Raw genomic sequence first — 22,828 nt, 5'->3', positions numbered from 1 at the left:
CATCGGTATACACTTGGACCAAAGAGTTTTCACTGTTCCCTTACGTCATAACAAGGATAAAGTTATATAATAAGGTTGAATTTTCTTTACACATCTGATTTTTAAGCCCTAGCAATTAGTTTTACCATAGCAATAATACTATGTTAAACTCCAATGCCTCTAATATAGACAGAGATAACAGATATTCGACGCAAAGTGTTAGATGTAAATGATTTCAATAAATTAATAATCAAATCATTTCGTGGAACATTTAATAACTTATTGATTTTACACACCGCCCAAACTTCATTTACGTAACGCTACAAAAAAAACACAATGTGCCCATATAAATTAGCACACGTAAACAATTTGAGTATGGCCGATGTCGGCTTAGTGTTTGATGGTAGTGATCATGTGTTTTGTTAAGGTTCCCATGTCTTATGGTGTTACCAACAGGGAAGTGATGTCGTCAATGTAACTTTACCAACAACGATATAGATTTTCTGATGCCTCAATGTAGCGATGGAGTTCAATCGATGGTGATTATTTTGTAGAAATTTTTCAAGTTGTTATGAGGTTAGTCGTTATTGATCGCGGGGCGCAGTAGAGCGCGAAGTACGCGCGGGCGGCAGGCTGCGCCGCGACTGCCAGGGCGGCGGGCGACTGGCAGCTAGCGCCCGCCCTGCGCCACCCGCCCTCTATCGCTAGCTACGACTGCGCGATACAAGTTTTATTTTGATCCGCAACGGTTACCAGGGTACTGTCGGGATGAAATCATCCACGTGACGAAGATTGTCAATAAACTTGTGACGCTACGTGTTAGTTATATATTAAGGAAAATCCATCTTATTTCTTCATCAAAATTTCGTACTTTAATAAGTTAATAAAATATATTTATTTAGCAAATATTATTGACATTAACAGCTAATACAAATGCATACATGAAATTAAATTGCCTCCATCTTAAATTAGTTATTCGTGTCACAATTAGTAATTGGCTCAAGTATGTAATTCGATACAGGCGAAAGACATCACAAAGTGAAAATATTTCATAAAAGCTCTTTATATATCTTTGAATTTTTTCACACCACGTACAATAAGCAAAGTAAAGTAATATCAAGATAAAAATTTAATAGTTTTTTTTTTGTATTTTTAACAAAAAATCTATTAACAACAGCGTTATCTTACCTGCATACTAGTACCTATCAATTTTATACTGCTGCTTCCTAAATGTCGATTGGCAATTCAAAACCATTATGAAAAAGGAAGTCAATTGTTTTACGATTTTTCATGCCGTTATAATGACAGCGAGGCAGCAATCAAAAATAAACTGGTGAGTGACTGTAGTCACAGTATCAATTAAAGCAGGTGTGCGACCGCAGCACTGCACTCTTATAGAAGTGTTTATATTTATTAATTATTGCTGGTCAAAATAGTTGAAAATGGTGGGAATATTATTTATTGTAAATGTTCCTCGAAAGGAGCATGAATGTGAATTAAGAAAAGGAGAAAACCTATCAAAACTTATTCTAGAAAATGACAAGTATGAAAACACCTGTGAAGTAATTCGTGAACTTAAACAAAATAAAAGATTTGGCAGTAAATCACCATCCGGCGAGTTATCATTACAGGACGATAACAACGCTATTACATGTAAGTATAATTCCACTGACTGTTTACACAGAGATGAGAAAAATGCCGGTTTATACAAATCTAGAAGCGAGAATACTCTTAACAATTATTTGGACGTTGACTGTAAGACGAAGTCCTCTTGGGATGAAATAAAACAAGTGATCAGGCCTAGAAAGAATAAAATGAAAATAACAAGACCTTTAAGGGGAGTGGACATTCTTGGCGCTTTTCATTGGGACACTCCGCTCGAAACTGTAAGTATAATGTAGGTAGCATAATGTATACAATATTATAAAAATAATTAAAATTATATAAAATATTTTTCATGAAATTTAGTATTAAATTAGAACTAGCCAGTTGTTGACATGTAAAGGAAGTTCTTAATGCATATTACAATGTAATATTTTATGTATGCGAAACGATATCTTCACGAAAACGGTAATTGCTAGGGTTTTTTTCCAAGTACCTTCTGGTGACATCGACTGAGTTAAAGATAAGTTAATTTCCAACTATCTCTTATTTGTATATATATTCATTATAATACCAACTTACTTAAAGAGTAGGCAGAAGGTACCAAGTGACATTGTCTTCTACATCTACTTACACGTAATTCTTTGAATTTCATAGCACGTCATTATGCATAGGCACTCGCAGATTCTGCAAACTTTTAACTTCTATATTACATATATTAGGTAGAACATAGTCTATTCGACCTACCCACCAACTTACATCTAAATATGAATACGTGAAGCAAAAATGTTGTAGTCCTTTTTATAAAAATTGCGCAGTATGAAATTTTGCACACTTATAGTTTAGGTATATAGAGAAGCAGTGCAGTATGCTAAAGTGCATGCATAAAAAATACATTAAATCAATAAAAAATCACTACACATACATAGTAGTGTATTTGACACTCAGACGTATATATACACTTGTGTTTATTGCCCGTGCAACTGATAATGCCTGTGTTTATAGTACTAGTCTTTTATTTAAAATAACTTTTGTTTACTGGTATATATTTTCTATGTGTAGCATTATTAAAGTTACGAGTATATTTGTTGATAGACTAATGACCTATATGTCCAATTAGAGAGCTAAGATTATATATCACTTTTACTACAGAAAACTTAACAATGTTTTTGTTATAGTAAATATGCTATTTGCTTATTTAATATTTTTTAAATAATAATTAAATTTATCATTTAAAAAATATTTACTAGAGTAAATTCCAAATTGGTAATCAGAACCATTCGTATATTAGAATTAATACTGCACTTATAACAAGTAAATTACAAATTATGTAACACGAACAAATAGTTGAAATGTAAATAATTAATTACACAAAATATAAAAAAGGAAATTGCCAAACATTGTACTTAGGTATATTTCGTCATTGTAGACTTTATGGAACTTTCGCTTGAGTTCAACTTCCGTCCGAGCATTGTGCTAGTACTACTACTAACTTTATGGCCTAATAACTTGTAACAATTGACAGTTTAGCTAAGATTTCCAAATTTATTTACAAAGCCAATTAGTTTAACTAATTGTTGCTAATTGTAATTTATTATTTTGCCTTCTGAATTCACTACACTTTTATTTATAATGCTTGAAGACAAACACACTGATATATTGGCTCATTACGAAATGAAAACAGTCCTTCTTACTTGTCATTTGAAGCTGCAGAAACCTCATTAATGATAATTCACAGAGAAAATTTATTATACACAACAAAGTGAAAACCAATTTCAGGTGTTAATGTAGTCACAAATGCAGAATTCTATCAAACCAAAGGATCCCTTGTACCATATCGTCTGCCTGGGTGTTCAGTCTCTCGGAGTTTTTACCCATTTAAGCCTGCGAGAAAGCAGCTTTGTAAAATGTATTTCGGTTGAAAAACGAGATAAGGCAGTACACCTACAGAGTCGTAACATCTTAGTACTGGGGGGAAGGGGATTGTTAGTAATGAGGACTGTTGACCCCATTGCTAGCAATGTACCATGTCAGGTTGACCCCCTCGCGGTTCCCCCTGGAAACCATCGTGATAAATTCCTGATTAATTTGTCACGATGGGCTGACCTGACCTCATGTTCATCTTATCATCCTTCACTGGTGCCCCGCCAGGGTAAACCGTTAGCGCAGGTGGGTGCACCATTCCATTATCATTCCTAAAAAAAAACAAATTAGTACTCCTCAGAAGAACACCGCATGATTATAATATTATAGAATAGAATGATAAATGTATTGACTATATTATAATTATATAGTCAGTACGTTTATCATTCTAGTTGCATAAAAATTCTTCTTGCTCTTGTCTTCAGATACTATTAGAAATCATACAACGCCTCGATATTTGCAATGCAACATGGACTAAAACAAGAGATGACCAGTTTTGGAAGGTGAGTGGTAATAATATGTTGGCAAATGTATATAATATACTCAAAATCTATTATATTAGTATTTCATCATCATACAGTTGCTTCATCGAGCAGATTGAAATCATAACCAGTAGTTACTTATAATATAATAATAATGCTATTCGCATATGTTAGGAAGTCATTATAGACTATCTAACAATTGGCCAGTCGTATAAATGTGTCATTTTAATAAACAAATCATAATTAAGACATAAAAGGCACACAAGCATCGACACTAACGTTACCTGTTCGAATGGGGATTCAAATTACATTGTTGGTTACAAAAGCAAGACTCATTATATTTTCATTGATGATTATTTGTTTTTATGAAATTCCGACTTTTTCCTAGTAAATTTTGTTAACATTCTGATGTTTATGGTTTTATTATTTACTATTAACTAATTTTCACATTGCAAACTTGTGTTTCACTACACTCATATTTTATGCTCATACTTTCAATTATACGCAACTAAAACCATAAAAACTTTAGCTTGAAATTCTCTAAGAATGAATGAATTTTCTACCGTGTTATTGTTTTTACAGGTGATATTTTCCCTGGAGTCTGGCAACTTGTGTGAGGAGTTGCTACAAGTGTTAAGGACATTTGGCATCGGTTCGCGACATCAATCTTCCGTGAGCGTGATCCCTTGCACACTGTACTATAAATCAAGCAAAAATGACAAACAGCCGACGACTGAACAAGAAAAATTGTGGCATAGGTCAGTGGACTACATAGATTCGTTGTATAGATGTATAAGTACCTACATAGTACGTGCGAAATCGAAGATCAATATGTTTACAGAGTTTCTTGTGAATTCGTAATGGGTGAGCATTTTGTAGTTCGTAGAAGCCATTCATGTTCGTAAAACGTTGGGTAGTAAATACAGAAGTTAAATTACAAAAGATTTATTTACAGTTATATTTGTAAAATTCTTCTGTTTAATAAAGAAAAATAAGGCAAAATAATACAAACTTAAGAATTTGTATTATTATTATAGTTTGTTGTTATTGTTATTATAGTAATGGTAGACTTATTCTAAATGTTACTTTTCCATCAATTCCAAAACAGATAAATATTCTCAATTTGACTGTATATTGTGTGTGTATGCTTTTCATTATTATAACTGCCAAAGTTTTTCTGTCTGTATATACATGTAATTATGAACTTTTCATGACTAAATTTGATATAAAATACGTAGATGGTATTATGAGAACAAGTATAGACTACGCTATCATTGATCTCAAAAACTAGTGTGAAAGGTGATAAAATAAGGTATAAAAGTTTAAGCAAACGAAATCACGGTATAACCTAGTGTTATATAAAACCTAAGTCAAATGTATACAAAACTGATGATTGATTTAGCATCAGCATTCTAAATTCGGAATTTTTTTTTGTTCCTTAAAATAAATACATATATTAATAATTTATATTACTTTTTCATTCCAGTGATGCAAATTCAGCTTGGAGTCGATTTTCTTCGTCAGTACGAAAGCGCACCAACTTAGCTCAAGTGCTGCACGGAGTACAAGCAGACGCGGCTCTTACTTTTGACTGGTTGTTCCTACTTCTGGTGGCCGCTTTCGTCGCCGCCATCGGCCTAGTTGAGAACTCCACTGTCATACTAGTTGCTAGTATGCTAATATCACCTCTAATGGTAATTAATATGGAACCAATATTATTTTAACATTTTGCAATTGAAATCCTGACATCGGTTTTCTGATGAATAATTATAAAAGTACTGTACTGTAATATAGGCTTAGGAAATAAATAGACTAAATGTTTTTGTTTAAACAAGAGATCAGTTATGTATCTGGAAAATTTATACTTAAAATTTTCTTCATTCTTGCGCAATCGTTTTGGAACCTGCATTCTGAATGTGGTGTACAATTTAAAAAATATATCAAAAGTGCTTATACTAAGTTACTTAAAACTTCGTTTAGGTACATGGTACACCTCAGTCTAACCAAACATTTTGCTTTGTAAGCTGTGTTTCGGTTGTAGACTAGAGATTGGACAGTGATTACAGGATAAGCGGCATGGCATCTTAATTCTCTAAAATGGCAACGTATGAGTGTTATCGCAACTGTCATGTGATAACATGATGTCGATAGTGCTGTTCATGTATAGAGCGACGATTACCACTTAACATGAGGTGGGCCGCCAGCTTGTTTGCCATTCCCAATTACATAAAACTTTTTGTTTAAACTACACGTTTTTGTCGAATGAGATTCCATATAAGAAAGTATCACAATTATGTACAGAATGTTTATACGAAGGTACAGTGTGTTCCAGTCAACATCTATTGCAGGGTCCAATAACAGCGGGGACCTTAGGTACAGCTGTCCGTGACCGCTCTTTACAACAGATGGGCGTGATGCACGAGATGCTGGGTCTGTTCCTTGCGCTTGTTATTGGCTTCATATTTGGTCTAATAATTTGTGCCGTCGATGAGCGCTACGGTGTTGGAGATTGGCCTACATACGAAATGATGTCTCGGTACGTAAATGAAATCCTAGCAAAACAAGTCCTGATGATTGCTTGAAGTTTTAATTTGTTATGTACCTGCTTAATTCTATTGCTATTTGCTACTAAACATTTAAACAAATTTGTACATATTATACATTCGGTATTTTTCCGTGATAATATTACTTATGAGCTCCCGTTATTTTGACGCTGTTACAAACGTCGTAGTCATTGTTCTAATGGAGATGAATGTAAATAATAAATAGGGGCATACAAATTGGATACAGAGTGTGTATTCCTCTCAAATTTTGTCAAAACTCCCCCAAAAATTCAAATTTGAAAGGATAAAGACGTCCTAATTACTATTATTTTAGACCAATTCCATAACAGTTCTTCAATTCTTGTTTTCGATCTCTTGGGAAAGGGGATTGTTAGTAATGTGGACTAATGACCCCATTACTATCAATGTACCGTGTCAAGTCGACCTCCACGCGTTTCCCCGTGAAAACCATCGTGATACTTGGTGAATTTGTTACTATGGGCTAACTGACCTGACCTCATGTTCATCTTTTCATCATCCACTGACACCCCGCCAGCGTAAAGCGTATGCGCAGGTTAGCGGTGTGCAAAAGCACCATTCCATTACCATCTATTAAAATAAATGTAACTTATTATTTTCAGATGTGAGGTTCGTTCGCTATGGGTAGGCGCGCTCGTAGCACTGCCGAGTGGCGCAGGCGTGGCTCTGGCAGTGCTAGGCGAGTATACTGCCTCACTGGTGGGCGCCGCCATCTCAGCCTCGCTACTACCACCCGCTGTCAATGCTGTTAGTGTCTCCAAATCTTTGGTGTCGTCGTCTTTGAAGTGCTTACATATCCCTATAATGCACTTTAATGCACTCTAATGCACATTACTTTCCTAGTATATCCCTATATTTATATATATTTATTCCACTTTCCAATTTCGAAATTATAGTTATAAACAATCATTTAATTAAATGTATATTTTTTTATTGTAACACTAAAGATAACATAGAGCTTAACAAAAAGACGAGCAACGCCGCGGAAAAGATAGTATAGATAGTAGTGTCTATAACTGAGATTCAATCAAGAACCATTAAATGCTTCAGGAGTGGAAAGGCCAGTTCTTTCTACTTTTATTTAGTTGTCAGCTATTGCTAAGAGACTAATCATCATTATAATAATTATAACAGGGACTACTTTGGGCTATGGCGTTGGTACACCTAATATTCGCGAATGATGATGCTCATTGGACCAATGTTGTAAGAACTTCAAACTTCAGTGGCGACCCGGCGACAGAGCTAGCAATACTCGGCACGGTATCTCTCTCGCTCACACTTGTCAATATATTCTGGATTTTCGTCGCTGGCGTCATTGTTTATAAGGTACAGTTCATTAAAAATAGAAATTAGCGGCAACTCTGTGTATCTTGGCTGGGTCAGTACCATTAATCTATTTCTACCGTAACATCGGTTGGAATTTTTTTATAAAATTGGAAACAAGCTGATGACCCACCTGGTACACTACAATAATGCTAATGTACAATAAATGCTAACTTTCGCCTATATACATGAAGAACACTCCATCACGTTTAATGATCGTCGGGGATTTGATTTGGTCCTTCAACAAAAAGTCCTAAAATTTTTAATAAACCCAAAACACATTAGATTAGTCAAACAATTCGTTTGTGGAGATCTGTGATTAAGCAGTCAATTATGAAATAATTTTACTAGGTGTTCATTTGAACTAAGGATAAACAAATGATGATGATCTCATGTATTTTAGCCTATCATGGTAAAAATATTTACCTAGATAAATTCCAAGAAACACAGGGCCAAAGTCTGTTCTTACAAGTTCTTCTTATAAGTCTATAAATAAGCAGTTAGTCATTAGTATATTGTTTTACAGGTTAAAGAAGTTTGTCCTCTAGAGAGAAAAGATATACCATGGTGGAGAGAAAATAGAAATCTTCTTCAAGCTTCTAGCGACATTAAAAATGAGAATAATGCATGGGAAGTTTACAGGTAATTACTACCACTTGTTACTATAGAATGCAATATTATGAGATAATAATAACTCAGGCCGATTCACACAGAGCCTTTTAGTCCCTAAGCAGAACTTATGTTATAAATACTTACCATCAAATAGAAATACATTACTATATATTTTTTCTTGTGATATAGAAAATGGCCAGACGAAACATAACAACCATGCTCTTGAATACAAACGTTCGCATCGTGCGACAAACCGAAACGGCGAGTTTAAGAAGGATAGTGTGCTAAACCGTTAGACAAGCATACCGTAATACTTATTTATATATAAGTTTTTATACTTTACATAATATTATTGTTATGTAGCAAATGGTCCACCGATCCCGATGAAACTGCAGACAGGAAGGAAACCCATGGTGTTGTGCAAAGCGACACGGTCACCTACCGCAGACATCAAGTCAGGACGAGGCGTCTGCAGGCACAGAACCTTGAAAACTTCTGCATTCAGAAATCACAGTAAATATATATCAAAGCTGCTTACTTTTGCAAATCCTACCTGCGTTTACTATTTTCCTTTAATGTACATACGTATACTATATACATATGGAGATATTGAAAACAATTGATTAAGAAGTTTATAACTTCTGATCATATAATTCTGTTTTGTAGGTAACTTTATATTTATACTTTATTGAAAGTTATTTTTTTTAACAATTGTACCAGAGTACCTACTAGGAGACATTCTCATCTCAATTGTCGATGTCAAGGTGAATGCAAATATAAATGTCTTTTTTTATATAATTTAAATGACAAAGAAGCTAACAGTCCACCTCATGGTGAGTGGTAGCCATCGCCTATATTCATGAACAGCACCACCGGGTTCATCGGTTTATCATATGACACCCGTGATACTATCAATGCGTTGCCATTCTGGAGGTGTAATATGTCATAATAAGAATAAGAAATAAATACAATGCAAAAAAAGGCATGGACATATACCTACTACATCCTATCTATGGACAATAATGGTGAAACTTAATAAAAAAAAATTTTAAGTCTCCATCACCTCATTTCGCTAATATATTTAATAAAATGTATTCTATTACAGATCAGGAGAGAGTTATATACCTTTAGACCCAGAAGCCAACATTGTAGAGAATACAAGTGTCATTAAAGATAAAGAAAAACCCAATAGCATAGGACATAATAATTTGAATGGTAATTCTTTCAAAAACAACAACTCTCTAAATTCAAACAATTTTAGTTTTTATAATATGGGCTTTGATGATGAACATAATGATGGTAAATCTAGTGCCAACATAAATACACATCCAACAATTGAACCATCCTTAAATTATACAGTTGACGCAAAAAACTATAATCTGGTTTTGGGTTCTAAGTCTTTTCACGTGTAAGAAGATATTAAAAACAATATTGACATACCTACTTAGTAAATATTACATAATGAAAACTTATTTAATCAAATGGTTCGATAATATTGTTGCATACAATTTAAAAAATACTTGAATTTTAAGAACAAATGTTTATGGAAATTATAAAAAATGATTATAAGAAAAAAATTGAATAGGTAGTGTTATTTATTAAGTTTGTATTAATGTTAGAATAATAAATTTGTAATTTTTTTAGTAATGTTTATTATTTAATTAATCCTATGTATTCTATACTATACTTTGGGAAAATTAATATCTTTATGCGCCCGATACAAATGCTATAAAAGTAGCCTTCCGCCTGTTTGTCCTTCAAAATATCAGTTTATGTAAAAAAAACTCGTCTAGTTTTCTTTAACGACGTTCACAACTGTGATCAACGGTGGACTTTACAAAAATTCATTCCATTCCATTTTAAATTAGTTTTTATGTAATAGATAATAATACTCGTACCTAAAAAGATACCGGAACAATTCAAACTCTCGCAGATATGTATATTAGTAGGTACCCGTAGTCCCTTCCGGAATTTGCTCATAATTAACAAATAGTTGTTGATGGATAATGTATTTAAAAGTTGACTTGACTGACTACTTAACAAGATATTATGACACCTCTTCACTAATCCCGAGTAGAGGGGCGAAATAATTAATACTACAATAATAACTATGCAACAAATAATCGCAAATCAACAGTCAGTATACTGATGTTATTGAAGCGAAAATGCCGTCAGGCGTTGTGTTTGTCATTTGCATTCCATCAAGTAATTATGAGCATATTCTTAGATTTGGAAAATCGAAAAATACATCTCCAGTAGAAGTGCCTTCGACATTCAAGCCTTATCATTTAGAAGTCGAGTTACGAAATAAAAAGGCTAAAAACCTGCCAATTCGTATAACACAACAATATTCCAATGAAGCATTTAGTACAACTTTGGATAAAATCAACGAGGATGATGAAATTTTCAGCATGGAAAGCGTTAGTATCTCATTATTTATCTCATATGAAAATAAACTCTTGTTGATTTGATATTAATATACAGTAATAAGTTTTATTGTCCAGTCCGAATGTCTTTATTGTCAAATCTTTAGCTACATAGTATAAAACAAAGTCGCCGCCAGTGCCTGTACGATTAGTTCTTTTAAAATACGCAATAAAGCAGTTTTCAGCAAGAGATATAGTAATTAAAGAGGAAGGTTTATATGTTTAATACATGCATCGTTAAATTCAAAGATTGGTAGTACATCCGTTCGAAGCCGGGGCGGTCACTGGTACCTAAACTAAACATATTATAAAAATGATGCTTTCATAAAATTTTGTAAAGACCCAATAGGAATTGTTGGGAAGCCGTGTCTCAGTACTACAATAAATAGTTACTTATTTTTACTACCAGATATTACAAGAGCTCTTAAATAAGATGCATGTGGAACAAGTTGTATGGACGAGTGATAAAACTGGGAATTACTTTGAAATCATCTTCCCATTGTCAACTGGTGATAAATGTGAGACGATGTTGCATTGCCTTACCGAACTTGGAATTGGGGTCCATTACAAGTCTATAGTGAGGTAAAATTGTTATACTTAAGGTTCTTTCAAAAACAGATTTTTTTATGGACGACCTCGGTGTTCTTGTCTTTTAGCACACCGCTTTACGTCCGATGGTCGTGGGTTCGAATCCTCGCACGGCACAAACATTTGTATTCATGAGTATGATTGTTTGTATCAGTCTGGGTGTTTTCTATATATAATATGTATATATTTACGAGAAACATTACATTTATTATATAATTTTTTCGTCCCAATTATGTCATAATTACATTTCAGTGTAGTTCCATGTAATGTTGTACACTCAGCAATTGACAATGAGGATGATGAGGAGACCATATTGTAAGTATATTAGACATCATTACTGCTCTCGTAACAAAGTAGACATATATGATACTTTAATTTCAAACGCAAGGTCTAGTAGAGCAAGAGCCAATTCATATCAAATTCGTTATTTTAAGATGCTCCATTTTTTCACATATTGCTCGTAACAGTATTATAACTTGCTCTGATCGTTGCCAGACCCTTAGTGTGGTTCCAACCCACCGCCGGACCCCCCTAAACTATACTATTTTAGAAATAAACTTACGTCATTTTAATAAAGCTGAAATTTATATATATTATTGAGAGTTCTCTCAAACTGAGTTTCCTAAATTGCCAGACAGTTTTGTTGGTTCCTTATACTACCAGACTCATTGAAACCGAATATTGGGTAACAACGGTGTATACAATTTCATATCAAATTCGTTATTTTAAGATGCTCTATTTTTTCACATATTGCTCGTAACAGTATTATAACTTGCTCTTGCAATTGTTACTTGTAAAGTTATAATAATGCTACGAACAATATATGAAAATATGGAGTTTCTTAAAATAACGAATTTGATATGATTTTTTTTACACCTTTGTTACCTGATACCTGCCAAAGGAACCACGATCCAGGTTTCATGTTTGGGGATCGTTCTTACCTGTGTTGGGGACACACATACAAGAACTTTCACGTTTACTAAAATGACGTATGTCTGGCAGTCGTGGGCTCTTGGGCTATAGCTATAACTACTGAAGCACTGCAATAGGATTTATAAACGACAACCAAAAACAATAAAAACCAGTATCTACACATGAAAATTATTTTATACTTTTTATATAAATCATGTCACAAAATATTATACACTAGTAGAATTTGTTTTTAGTTGTAGTCTATGCCACTCGGGGATAGATATTATGCATTCTAATGGTGAAAGAATTTTTAAAATGTCCTGTAGTATTTCAATTTTATCGTTACAAACATACAAAAATAGAAATCGTTTCTCTTAATAACATTAGTATGACCATTACTAAGGTATACCTGTTATTTAGAAAATGCTAAGTTAATTTTCCAAGTAGTATTTGCAAAATTTGATTTGTGATGATGCATTGAAACTTCACAAAACTTAAGATATAAATATTATGTAGCTATCATTTGACATCTCTTCACATTTCTAGTGATTATTCCGCATATAAGCACAAAACTGAAGAGGCGAAACGTTGGCGCAACTTTGTGGAGTCAATCCGGTCGAAACTAACTGTGAGACAGGTGGTCGATGGCGTCAGAAGTGGTGGAGAATTATCATTCGATTATCTGACTTTAATTATTACTGCTGAGTAAGTTATTTAAGCTATGAGTAGAAAATTCTTCAAAGTAAATAATTCACACCGTCACGAGTGTATCCTAGATGTGGTAGCCAGATGTCAATTTCAGTTCTGATTGTCAAGCAATATTTCAATGGGTATATTTGAATCCAACGTAGCAGGTGGCGAGCCTCCCACCATATATTGAATTAATTTTTGATTTGACATTTGTTTAACATACATTTATGTCACAAGAATATTATTTAGTTACTGTTATTTTCATATATAATAACATTATGTAAACTGCTAATTATATTTTATTTGCAGCTCCCTCGCTGCTCTGGGGTTAGTTGAAAATAACTCATCAAATATAGTTGCGGCTATGTTGGTATCGCCTCTAATGGGTCCAGTAATGTCTATCACATTCGGAACCATAATTGCTGATAGAAGTCTCGTAAAGAGTGGATTCGAAAGTTTAGTTTTGGGCATGCTTCTTTCATTGCTGTTTGGATTCATATTTGGATTAATATTGGGTACAACTGAAATGCCTTGGGGCTTTGGAGACTGGCCGACAGAGGAAATGAAATCACGGTAAAATTAACAGATTTCATAACATGTTTCTATATTATGGATTACTTAAATATGATAGACTAGATACCCTTAAAATATTCCGCAAACGTACATAAATATTTTAAGTATTTCTTAATTAATTAAATTCTTGATTCGAAATATATAATTCACTAATATAAAGACATGCCTATATTTAATTTAATTTGCAATAAGATACCAAAGGATATATTGGAATTACCCTTAAATAAATTCAAAACATCTGTTAAATCATATTTACTGAGTAAGGCCTATTACTCACTAAACGATTACTTGAATGACGAGCGTGCATGGCAATAGTTTTCATGTTTGGGATTTTCATTTAATGTTAGACATAGACACCTATATAAATACCGATGCATTGAAAATAAACTCTATTAAAAAAAAAGTAATTCAATTGAGTTTCTTGCCAGTTCTTCTCAATTGGATGTATATACCGAATATATTCCAAATTGGACGGTAGGGAAAAAATATAATCTAAAAACTTGACGTTCATAAGCGGCTAAAATGTCCTACATGAATAAATGATTTTTGAATTTGAATTTGAATAATAATAATTGATGAGTCTAGGTCAGGTTGGTCAGAGCTCAGTGTTTATATTCATATGCATCTAGTAAAAAACGGTTATTTCAATGTTACAAACAGACACTCCAATATTATTTATATGTATAGATAATTGCAAATATGATATTTCTGACAGTGGCAATGTGCGTTCATTGTGGATGGGAGTGCTATGGGCTCTAACGTCAGGCACTGGAGTAGCCCTAGCACTACTCCAGGGCAGTGCGGGACCACTCATCGGTATAGCAATATCTGCGTCATTGTTACCGCCCGTGGTGAACTGTGTAAGTTAATAGAAGTCAGACTAATTGATCGGAGTGCTCTAAATTTATCTACATATAACCATAACTTTAATTTTACGTAATAACTAGCTGGACCCGCGACTTCGTCCACGTGGAATTTAACTTTAAATTTCTAAAATAAAATAAAATAAAAGAGCCTAAGTTACTCCTTATCACATGAGCTACCTGTCAAAAAAAGTTCCGTCACAATCGGTCCAGCCATTTCAGAGATGAGCCGGAACAAACAGACAGACAGACAAAAATTGCAAAAAATGTTATTTTTGTCTATGTACCGTATTTATATTCATATGCATGTAGTAAAAAACGGTTATTTCAATATTACAAACAGACACTCCAATTTTATTTATATGCATAGAAGTATAGATGATGCTTAATGTTACCGTACCCTATATGCATCACGTTAAGATGTAATAACAGCAATACCATGTATGAAAATGGATTCATCCATTCCGGAGGACTAGATGTTATGTCACCTATCTTGTAATTTCATTATCTCGCCATTCAATCGAAATTACTACGCAGACGACTTTTTACAGTCTATATTCGTGAATGATGTTGAAATTGATCTACCCTATACTTGATAGAGTAAGTTCTAGGCCAACATGATTAATCTGAACATTATTGGAGAGATGTTCATTAGCGCACGGTACACGCCTGGTTTTTGATAAATGACACCTAGCTCGATAAAAGTGTAAGACTTCAAACATCACAACATTTTTATTCCTGATGATCCCTACATTACGTAATGGCACGTAACATAATACTGTATGTTTGTTACGTAATGGTTTGCATGCAGAGTGCACTTAGCTTTTGCAAAGCAAATATACTAGGTATGCATGAATAGTTTCAAGTTACTTTTCATTTTGTAATTTCAACTAGGTATATAGGCACGTATATATGTGTATAGGCACAACAAATATAGATATAGGCATCATACAGAATAATGAACAATAACAGAAATAAAATTGATATTTTTTATCTGAATATCACTGAAGCCAATCAAAAAAATCTTGAGGTTTTAATTAATTTAATTTAATGTATAAAAAATAATACATATATATATATATATATAGGAATGTATACTGCATTAAGTTGCAACATCGATTCTCTAGATATTCTGTTATGGTGCCGTAATAATGAAATAAAAAAAATCAGATCTACTTAAAATATCAATTTATGAAGCTACTAACAGATTCTTTATTTTATCTGTAAATGTATTTATCTTATCATCTATTTAAGAAATCATTTATCGAGAATAATGTTATCATGATTACTACTGTCAACTCGTCTGGTTTTATTTTTATTCTCTTTATTGTTCCATTTTAACACATGGTCATAAAATATTTTTGCAATATTCTAAAAATCTAATAACAAATATCGTGACACAATATTTGTTATTTAACTCCTTCGAAATAGATTGACCACTTTTTTTATTACTTTTAGTGTGTCAAATGTAGGTTTCAGAATAGGTCATAGGCCATTTTTTATACTCCTTGGTGATAAGAGTAGTCCTCAGATTTATATGGCAAAACAACCTTTGTCGGATCAACTGGTATTATATAAAAAGTACCTAGAAATAATATGCTCTAATAAATATTATTCCATACTTCAGGGTTTATTTTGGGCCCTAGCTTGTATTTGGCTGTTATATCCTGAGGTTAAGATTCCTCACATTAAAGGAGAAGTATATTATGGCAACACCACCTATGAACCGTTGTACCATGATTACATGCCTATAGAATTCGCTGTTAATGGTAAGTGGACACTTAAATTTTTCTCTTGACTTAGATAAGGAAATCAACTTCGATCATTTTTATTTTATATAAAGTTGTTTCCAATGGTACACATGGACCTCAGGGGCCGGTTACACCTCATATTATGGATTTGAAAATGCCTTACATGATGTACATGTACTCACTCAGATAGAACATCCCCTCTGATTTTGGATTCCAGTGCAGTTGAGTATAATTATCAAAAACTATACCTTAAAATTGCAAATGAGGTAGGTACACTTTTTTATGTTTTAGGTATATATTGTACTTTTCTTATAACTCAGTAGGTATCTCTATATTTGAAGACCATTATCATTTTCTTTAAAATATGTACATTATAGATAGTAAACATAATTTAAAAACGATAATTGTTTTTACATTGTTCAGGAATCGTGAGTTGCTGCCTCACTATAGTGAACGTTATTTGCATATTTATAACTGCAATAATATTCCTCAAAATAAAAGAGGTTGCAGCACCTTATACGTCAACTCCAGAATTAAGACGGTTCTGGGAGCAAGACATCAAAATCGCTCGGGATGCCAACAGAGCGAATATGCAGCGAGCGGAAGCAGAAGAACGCGCTGAGTAAGTTTTTTTTTTTCAATGACAATGTATTTAGGTAATTATATATATAACGCATTTAGATAACTAATTATATAAAAGGTTACATACATTAATAAGCATTAATCTTTACAAAGTAGTATAAGTAAAGTGCAAATAAAATTAATATTTTTTATCAACAATCTGGATGATTTGTTTGAGAGATGGTACCATTGAGCAGATGCAATTATAAGTAGCCAGCATAATATAATATGGTGTAAATATGTGTCTACGTTTCAGATTGGTTCTAGAAGATTTTAATCAGACAGATATAGTGAAAGAAAAATTGGAAGCTGCAGTTAAAGAAGCATTGGACGACGAAACTTACAGAATGGTTAAAAGAATGAGCTATCAAAGCCATAACGCTGATGAGGTATTTTTATGTTTACCTATTTATTCTTTGTGTGCCCTATGATTATAATATAGAAGAATCATAGGGCACATAAAGGATTTTAGTGATAAAGTAGATGTGCTCTACGATTATATCTAGATATATATTTAGGTATAGGTAGGATATTATCTAGGTATTTATAATAAAGTAAATAACACAAACGTATTGACTGTTTATCTAAAGAGAAGTTTATAGTCATCTATGCATAACATTTTTGACACTAGAAGGTGCTAGTATATTCCAGGCTTTGAATTTGTACATTTTTTTCCATTTTTTAATGACATTCACATAGTTTAACACGGGGGGCCGGGCAGTACATGTCATTTAAAATATGGATGTACTCTTAGTTCTCAGGTCGTTCAATTCTTCTAAGTGGAAAAGGTACAACTGGCATAAAAATAAGATGTGTACGGCTACGTCTTTTATCATGCGCATTGACTACAGATCGTCGTTAATCATACCGAACGACGATGTACTTATTTTGAGAGTTGCTCAGCGACATTTTATTACCAAATCCGGTATTGAGAGATAAAATCCCGAACCATCATAAATTTTACAAGAAAATACCAGTTTCTAGATTATTCAATACTAACTAGATCTAAATCCAGTTCCATACGTTTTATTTTCAGGTGATACGTACTATTGGGCTGCAATCTCAAACTCCTGCTTCAAAACGTTCCAGCCTTAATAACACGGGTGCATCATCACCCAATTATACACATTGTAGAACATCTAATGTTGAAGATATAGCAGCTCTTGACAAACTGCTAACTTCACTGCTGGGAATGAAAGAGAACAAAAGACTCCGGGGTACGCCCGGTTCCAGTAGAATGTCTATAGCGACAGGTCACAATAGGCGCATAGAATCATGGTCAGATAAAATATTGGAGAACTCAATAGTGAGCAGTGTGTTGAATAACTTGAAATCTAAGAGATATTCGGCAGTAGACGAACCATTTTTGACGCCCAATTAACCAGCATACCTAATGCCCACATGGAATCAATGTTAAGGAATGGGATATTAGAATTCTCTTATACACTTGTGACTACATACATTAGTTTATTACCAAGTAAATACATTTGTAAATCTCAAACGTAAACAATAAACAAACAATACATTCATTTGAAGTATTTTTAATTTACTAAGAATAGCTTTCGGTTCCTGCTCGTTCCACGTTACGTGTCCACTCCACTCACTGGTGAAATTATCCGGTTATAGATTCTATTCTCACACGTATACGGTGCATCTAAGCCGCATCTGTGCAGTTATATTTAAAGACATCAACACTTTGACTGTATACGGTGCGAAAAGATTGCCAACTTGGCATGATATGGAAGCACATGATATACGTGAATTTACACGCCAAACTTTTCTTACGTCTCTATAGCAATTTAATTGATTTATATATGACATATAATATATGTGCGTGATTTTTAATAAAATATTTACTAATAATAATAATACCAACCCATCTTCCACCTCCAAGCAGTTGCCCCCGATTTCGATGTCATCTATATATATAATATAAATAGTTCTATCTTATTCCGGAATGGATAGTAATCCATAGAACAAAATATTCCTCCCCGATATACAGCAGAGTAAAGTGTAATGATTTATGGCATGAAATTTCGATACATAGATATAAAATATTAATGCAAATTGTATATAGGTAAGTATAAAAATAACATAAACAAAGGTTTATAAAATCTCGATAGATTAACTGTTAATAGAATACTTTGTGAGGGCTTAGTGTATGTTGGTCTAGATCCATCCAACCTTCTTATTTAGGCGGGAGCTTTTTGAAAGTTACACAAAATTGCGAATTTGTAATAATATGTTTTTATAAATAGATTTTTAATTGTTTACTTATGTTTAAACACACAAAACTCTGATGAATTATGATTAAAATTTGTTTATTGATTTTTAGAGAAACATCCAGTTTGGCATTACGATTAGGGGAATGTAAGATGGTATGCATAAACTGTATGCTATGTACATGCGCAAATTAGAGTGTTTGGGAAAATTAAAGCAAATTGACATAATAAAATTGCAATATTTTTATTAATCTATAAATTGTAAATATCCTATTACATACTTATTATACATGCAATAAATAACAATATATTTTATTAATATTCAACGTATTATTCATAACTATTAAGTCAATTTGTTAATCACTATTATCACAGCACTTTTACTTTATTATAATAGAAATAATAAAAATAAATTGGTGCATGATATTACCCGTGTGGTTGGCATGTTAGCTACACATGTGCCCAGTCAAACATACCACTAATAAATATAAAATTAAATAAGTATATACATAATGCATATAAATTATTCATAATACTCTAGAAATTAGACAACAAATTGGTCCATAAATAAAATTATAGTACAAGACTAATTTCAATATGTAAGTACTTCATTTTTAAGTTATGTGTATAATTTTAAGTACTTTTTCTTGATATTATAAAATTCATATTTCATTCCTCAATGTGGAATAATTTACTAAAATAGATTGCTATGCACAGATATGCTTACCAATAAATTTGACTACATTACACTAAATTTATTGTCAGCATGATATACTTTTAGATTCTTTTGGAATAGATTTTAGGCTTTTACTATGTTTAACTTGTGAGGTATAAACATCATAGCCTAATGATATCGTATTATCATACAGTACTCTATACCTAGTTGGCAGGAAATAAAAGTTTATAACTTGAGCAGGTGGCCAAACCATCCATTCGGCTCTGTAGAGTGTTACAAATTTATCTTTAACTTCCTCTTTAAAATTCTCCAGTGGATTCTCTTCAAATAAAGCTAGACTACCAAAGAATGTGACAATCATGATAGGTGAAAATACAATTTGATCGAGAAACAATTTCTTACTTACCATACCTAAAGATTTTCCTACAATGAACTTATCTAGAATTTTGTACCAATTATGACACAATACACCCACTGCTATACCAGAAAAAGCCATATGCAGAGTCCGTATGCCATCAAATTTTTCTTGCTGTTTAATATAAATTTCATACTTTTGCTCAAATATGTCGCCTAAAGATGACAGACCCATTGATATAGTAACATTTGTGTAGAACAAATAATTATCACTAAATGCTACCTTCATTAGTCTCTTAAAATGTGAAGTAGGTTCAGAATGACGAACACATGTTGCTAGTTTCCTCCATGTTAGTCCTAGTGATTGCATTTCTTGTATCTAAAAAAAAATGAAATTAAACTATGTATGTTATCAAATACTAATCAAAACCAAAAATCATTTATTCTAGTAGGACATTTTAGCCACTTATAGATACTTTTTTCCCTACCATCCAGTTTAATATCCAGTTTCAAGTAAAAAGAACTGGCAAGAAACACAACTTTTAATACATTTTGTTTACATTGTGTACTTATGAACTTATGAAACATGAACAACTGTGTACTTATGAAACATGAACAACTTTAAATTAAAGAAACTACTTGTTTGTATTTTATAAATGTTCAATTTAATATCTCAATAAACATATAATAGAAAACTCGTCTACCAGAATAAATACATTCCCAATATTTATTTCAATATTAAAACATAAAATAATATCATAAACCACTTAGAACATTAAAAAAATAATTAATGACACTCTAATTTTAATTGTGTATCTGTTTTCTTTGATTTGCTATGTTTGACTTGAGAAGTATATATGTCATATCCAAGAGATATACTATTATCATACACTACTCTGAATCTTGTTGGTAGAAAGTAAAAGTTTATAAGCTGAGCTGGTGGCCACACTAACCATTCAGCTGTATACAATGTCCAGAATTTGTCTCTAACTTCATCTGTAAAGTTATCTAGTGGCCGGTCCTCAAACAGAGCCACAGTTGCAAAAAATGTCATGATTATAATGGGTGAACAAATAAATTGATCGAGCATTAACTTCTTCATCACAGTGCCAAAACTTCTTCCAACAACAACTCGATCAATAAAATTATACCAGTTATGACAAATAATACCTGCCATCAGGCCCGATAAAGCCATATGACCTGTTCTTCCTAAATCTATTCTTTCAATTTCATTCTTGTAAAGTTCATACCTCTGTTCTATGACATCCCCAGTCATAGATATCCCTATAGACAACAACACATTGGTGTAAAACAGATATTTTCGGCTAAACAATATACCTACTCCATGTTTGTAAGTTGTAAATACTTTAGAAAAGACCCTTCCAAATGTCATTACTTTATAGAAACATGTTTAACCTAAAACAAATAAAATATTGAATACTATAGGCACTACTGTTTTACAACAATATATTGCGTATTGTCTAAATTTATATATTTTATAACATTACATATATGTAAAAGTAATTAAATAAGGAAGCTATTGTTAATAATCGGACTGTAACATCATACTCAATGCTTTCCCCTGAAGTTCGTACTCAATCACTGCTGAATTTGGGCCCGCTTGACTACATCCTCATGGTACCATCATCCACCATCTGTCAGCTAATACCGTTAACGTAGGCAGGGACACAATCAAGTAAAAACTACCTAATTAAAAATCTCAAATCATCATTACTAAAAGTAATTGCATAATAGATAAATACTGTCAAGGACGTAAATTCAATATTCTACAAACAAATATTAAGTTACTTTCATAAAACAATTATTTTATAGGTTCTGCAATGTTTTGGTTATGTACTTACATAGTATTAGCGAGGACGTAAAAACTACAGGCATAGAATGAATATTCTATACAATAGAATAATATTAAATGCCACTAATTTCTTTATGAACGCTATACTATTATTATTAACACCCATGCAGCTAAACACAGCTTATTTTGGCATACGGCATATAACCTAAAAAATTTAAATTAGGAAAATTTAAATTTATCAAATGATTTTGTGTGTTGCTAAATAAACCTGCCGCTGTCCTCATTTTCTACAAAAAAAACTCCCTCCTTCAAAGCCATAATTATTTAATCCCTTAAAAACGACACCAAAAGCAGAGTAATAGTGACAGAGTCGGTAGCTTTCTTCCCAACATTAACGTAATCCCTCTTCCTCCTTTCCTTCCAGCCAAATGTTTTGTAGCCACGGTGGGGCAGGGTGGGGCGCTTTCACCAAACCTAAAAAAATAAATTATCTAATTACTAACGGCAAGACCTATTATCCTTAAGAAAGTGCATATTCGACGTACAGATACAGTTTGCTATAGGGTGTAACTGTTTTGTATGAATAAAATAATCTGAGTAAGGCCGCGGGTACCCTGAGCTCATGACCGCCAACGCCCATGGTGAGTACTACATTATCTATTGAATCCACATTGACATTTCAAGATCTTCCCTTTCAATTCCCCTAAATTGGGGAGGTTCCGCCTATACTAGCATCACATAATATTAATAAAATCTTCATGTCCCTACTCTATCTCTGACAGTGAAATTGACAATAGATGTCACCTAGTTGTCATATCTGAATTCTTTCATGTCAT

General features: G+C 32.8%; 5 protein-coding genes across 11 annotated transcripts in view; 2 read left to right on the top strand and 3 right to left on the bottom strand.

Moving 5' to 3' along the window:
- The window catches only part of LOC131848020 (sodium/hydrogen exchanger 3), a 39,087-nt gene extending 38,504 nt beyond the window's left edge, over nucleotides 1–583 (bottom strand). For all 6 annotated transcript variants that reach the window (XM_059197759.1, XM_059197765.1, XM_059197760.1 and 3 more), the window contains exon 1: nucleotides 464–583. The gene's annotated coding sequence lies outside the window, so the exon portion shown is untranslated. The remainder of the gene's footprint in view (nucleotides 1–463) is intronic.
- Nucleotides 584–1,421: 838 nt separating this feature from the next.
- On the top strand, nucleotides 1,422–9,915 carry LOC131848023 (uncharacterized). The gene is made up of 10 exons (XM_059197769.1): nucleotides 1,422–1,865; nucleotides 3,930–4,007; nucleotides 4,569–4,744; nucleotides 5,473–5,680; nucleotides 6,335–6,522; nucleotides 7,171–7,315; nucleotides 7,703–7,894; nucleotides 8,418–8,533; nucleotides 8,867–9,016; nucleotides 9,609–9,915. The coding sequence occupies exons 1-10, from the start codon at nucleotides 1,422–1,424 to the stop codon at nucleotides 9,913–9,915; spliced, it is 2,004 nt and encodes a 667-aa protein (XP_059053752.1).
- Nucleotides 9,916–10,668: 753 nt separating this feature from the next.
- LOC131848025 (uncharacterized) lies at nucleotides 10,669–18,420 on the top strand. The gene is given in 10 exon segments (XM_059197773.1): nucleotides 10,669–10,923; nucleotides 11,339–11,511; nucleotides 11,770–11,836; nucleotides 12,995–13,134; nucleotides 13,429–13,692; nucleotides 14,408–14,552; nucleotides 16,183–16,324; nucleotides 16,730–16,928; nucleotides 17,184–17,316; nucleotides 17,964–18,420. Coding segments are annotated over 10 exon segments (1,863 nt in total). The 3' UTR covers nucleotides 18,309–18,420.
- A 1,005-nt stretch (nucleotides 18,421–19,425) lies between these two features.
- LOC131848028 (mpv17-like protein 2) lies at nucleotides 19,426–22,126 on the bottom strand. 2 transcript variants are annotated; one of them, XM_059197779.1, is made up of 2 exons: nucleotides 22,042–22,126; nucleotides 19,426–20,558 (listed from the first exon to the last, which is right to left on the bottom strand). In XM_059197779.1, the coding sequence occupies exon 2, from the start codon at nucleotides 20,547–20,549 to the stop codon at nucleotides 19,911–19,913; it is 639 nt and encodes a 212-aa protein (XP_059053762.1). In that variant the 5' UTR covers nucleotides 20,550–20,558; nucleotides 22,042–22,126; the 3' UTR covers nucleotides 19,426–19,910. The 2 variants fall into 2 exon arrangements, with proteins under 2 accessions (XP_059053762.1, XP_059053761.1); XM_059197778.1 differs by lacking the exon at nucleotides 22,042–22,126 and adding an exon at nucleotides 21,133–21,207.
- LOC131848029 (mpv17-like protein 2) lies at nucleotides 20,568–22,126 on the bottom strand. Its single transcript, XM_059197780.1, has 2 exons — nucleotides 22,042–22,126; nucleotides 20,568–21,595 (listed from the first exon to the last, which is right to left on the bottom strand). The coding sequence occupies exon 2, from the start codon at nucleotides 21,570–21,572 to the stop codon at nucleotides 20,967–20,969; it is 606 nt and encodes a 201-aa protein (XP_059053763.1). The 5' UTR covers nucleotides 21,573–21,595; nucleotides 22,042–22,126; the 3' UTR covers nucleotides 20,568–20,966.
- Nucleotides 22,127–22,828: the final 702 nt, after the last annotated feature.

Source organism: Achroia grisella, unplaced genomic scaffold (genome assembly GCF_030625045.1).
Source record: "Achroia grisella isolate CSIRO2021 unplaced genomic scaffold, CSIRO_AGI_Agris_v1 utg546, whole genome shotgun sequence".
Lineage (NCBI taxonomy): Eukaryota > Metazoa > Arthropoda > Insecta > Lepidoptera > Pyralidae > Achroia > Achroia grisella.
This window is presented reverse-complemented; position numbering and strand designations above follow the sequence as displayed.

What these genes read in the sequence shown, in the direction of transcription:
- LOC131848023 (XM_059197769.1), top strand. Translation starts at nt 1,422, where the DNA reads ATGGTGGGAATATTATTTATTGTAAATGTTCCTCGAAAGGAGCATGAA. An exon ending in TACCACCCGCTGTCAATGCT is followed by an intron (nt 7,316 to 7,702) that starts GTTAGTGTCTCC and finishes TAATTATAACAG; the next exon opens with GGACTACTTTGGGCTATGGC. An exon ending in AATGCATGGGAAGTTTACAG is followed by an intron (nt 8,534 to 8,866) that starts GTAATTACTACC and finishes ATTGTTATGTAG; the next exon opens with CAAATGGTCCACCGATCCCG.
- LOC131848029 (XM_059197780.1), bottom strand. Translation starts at nt 21,572, where the DNA reads ATGACATTTGGAAGGGTCTTTTCTAAAGTATTTACAACTTACAAACAT.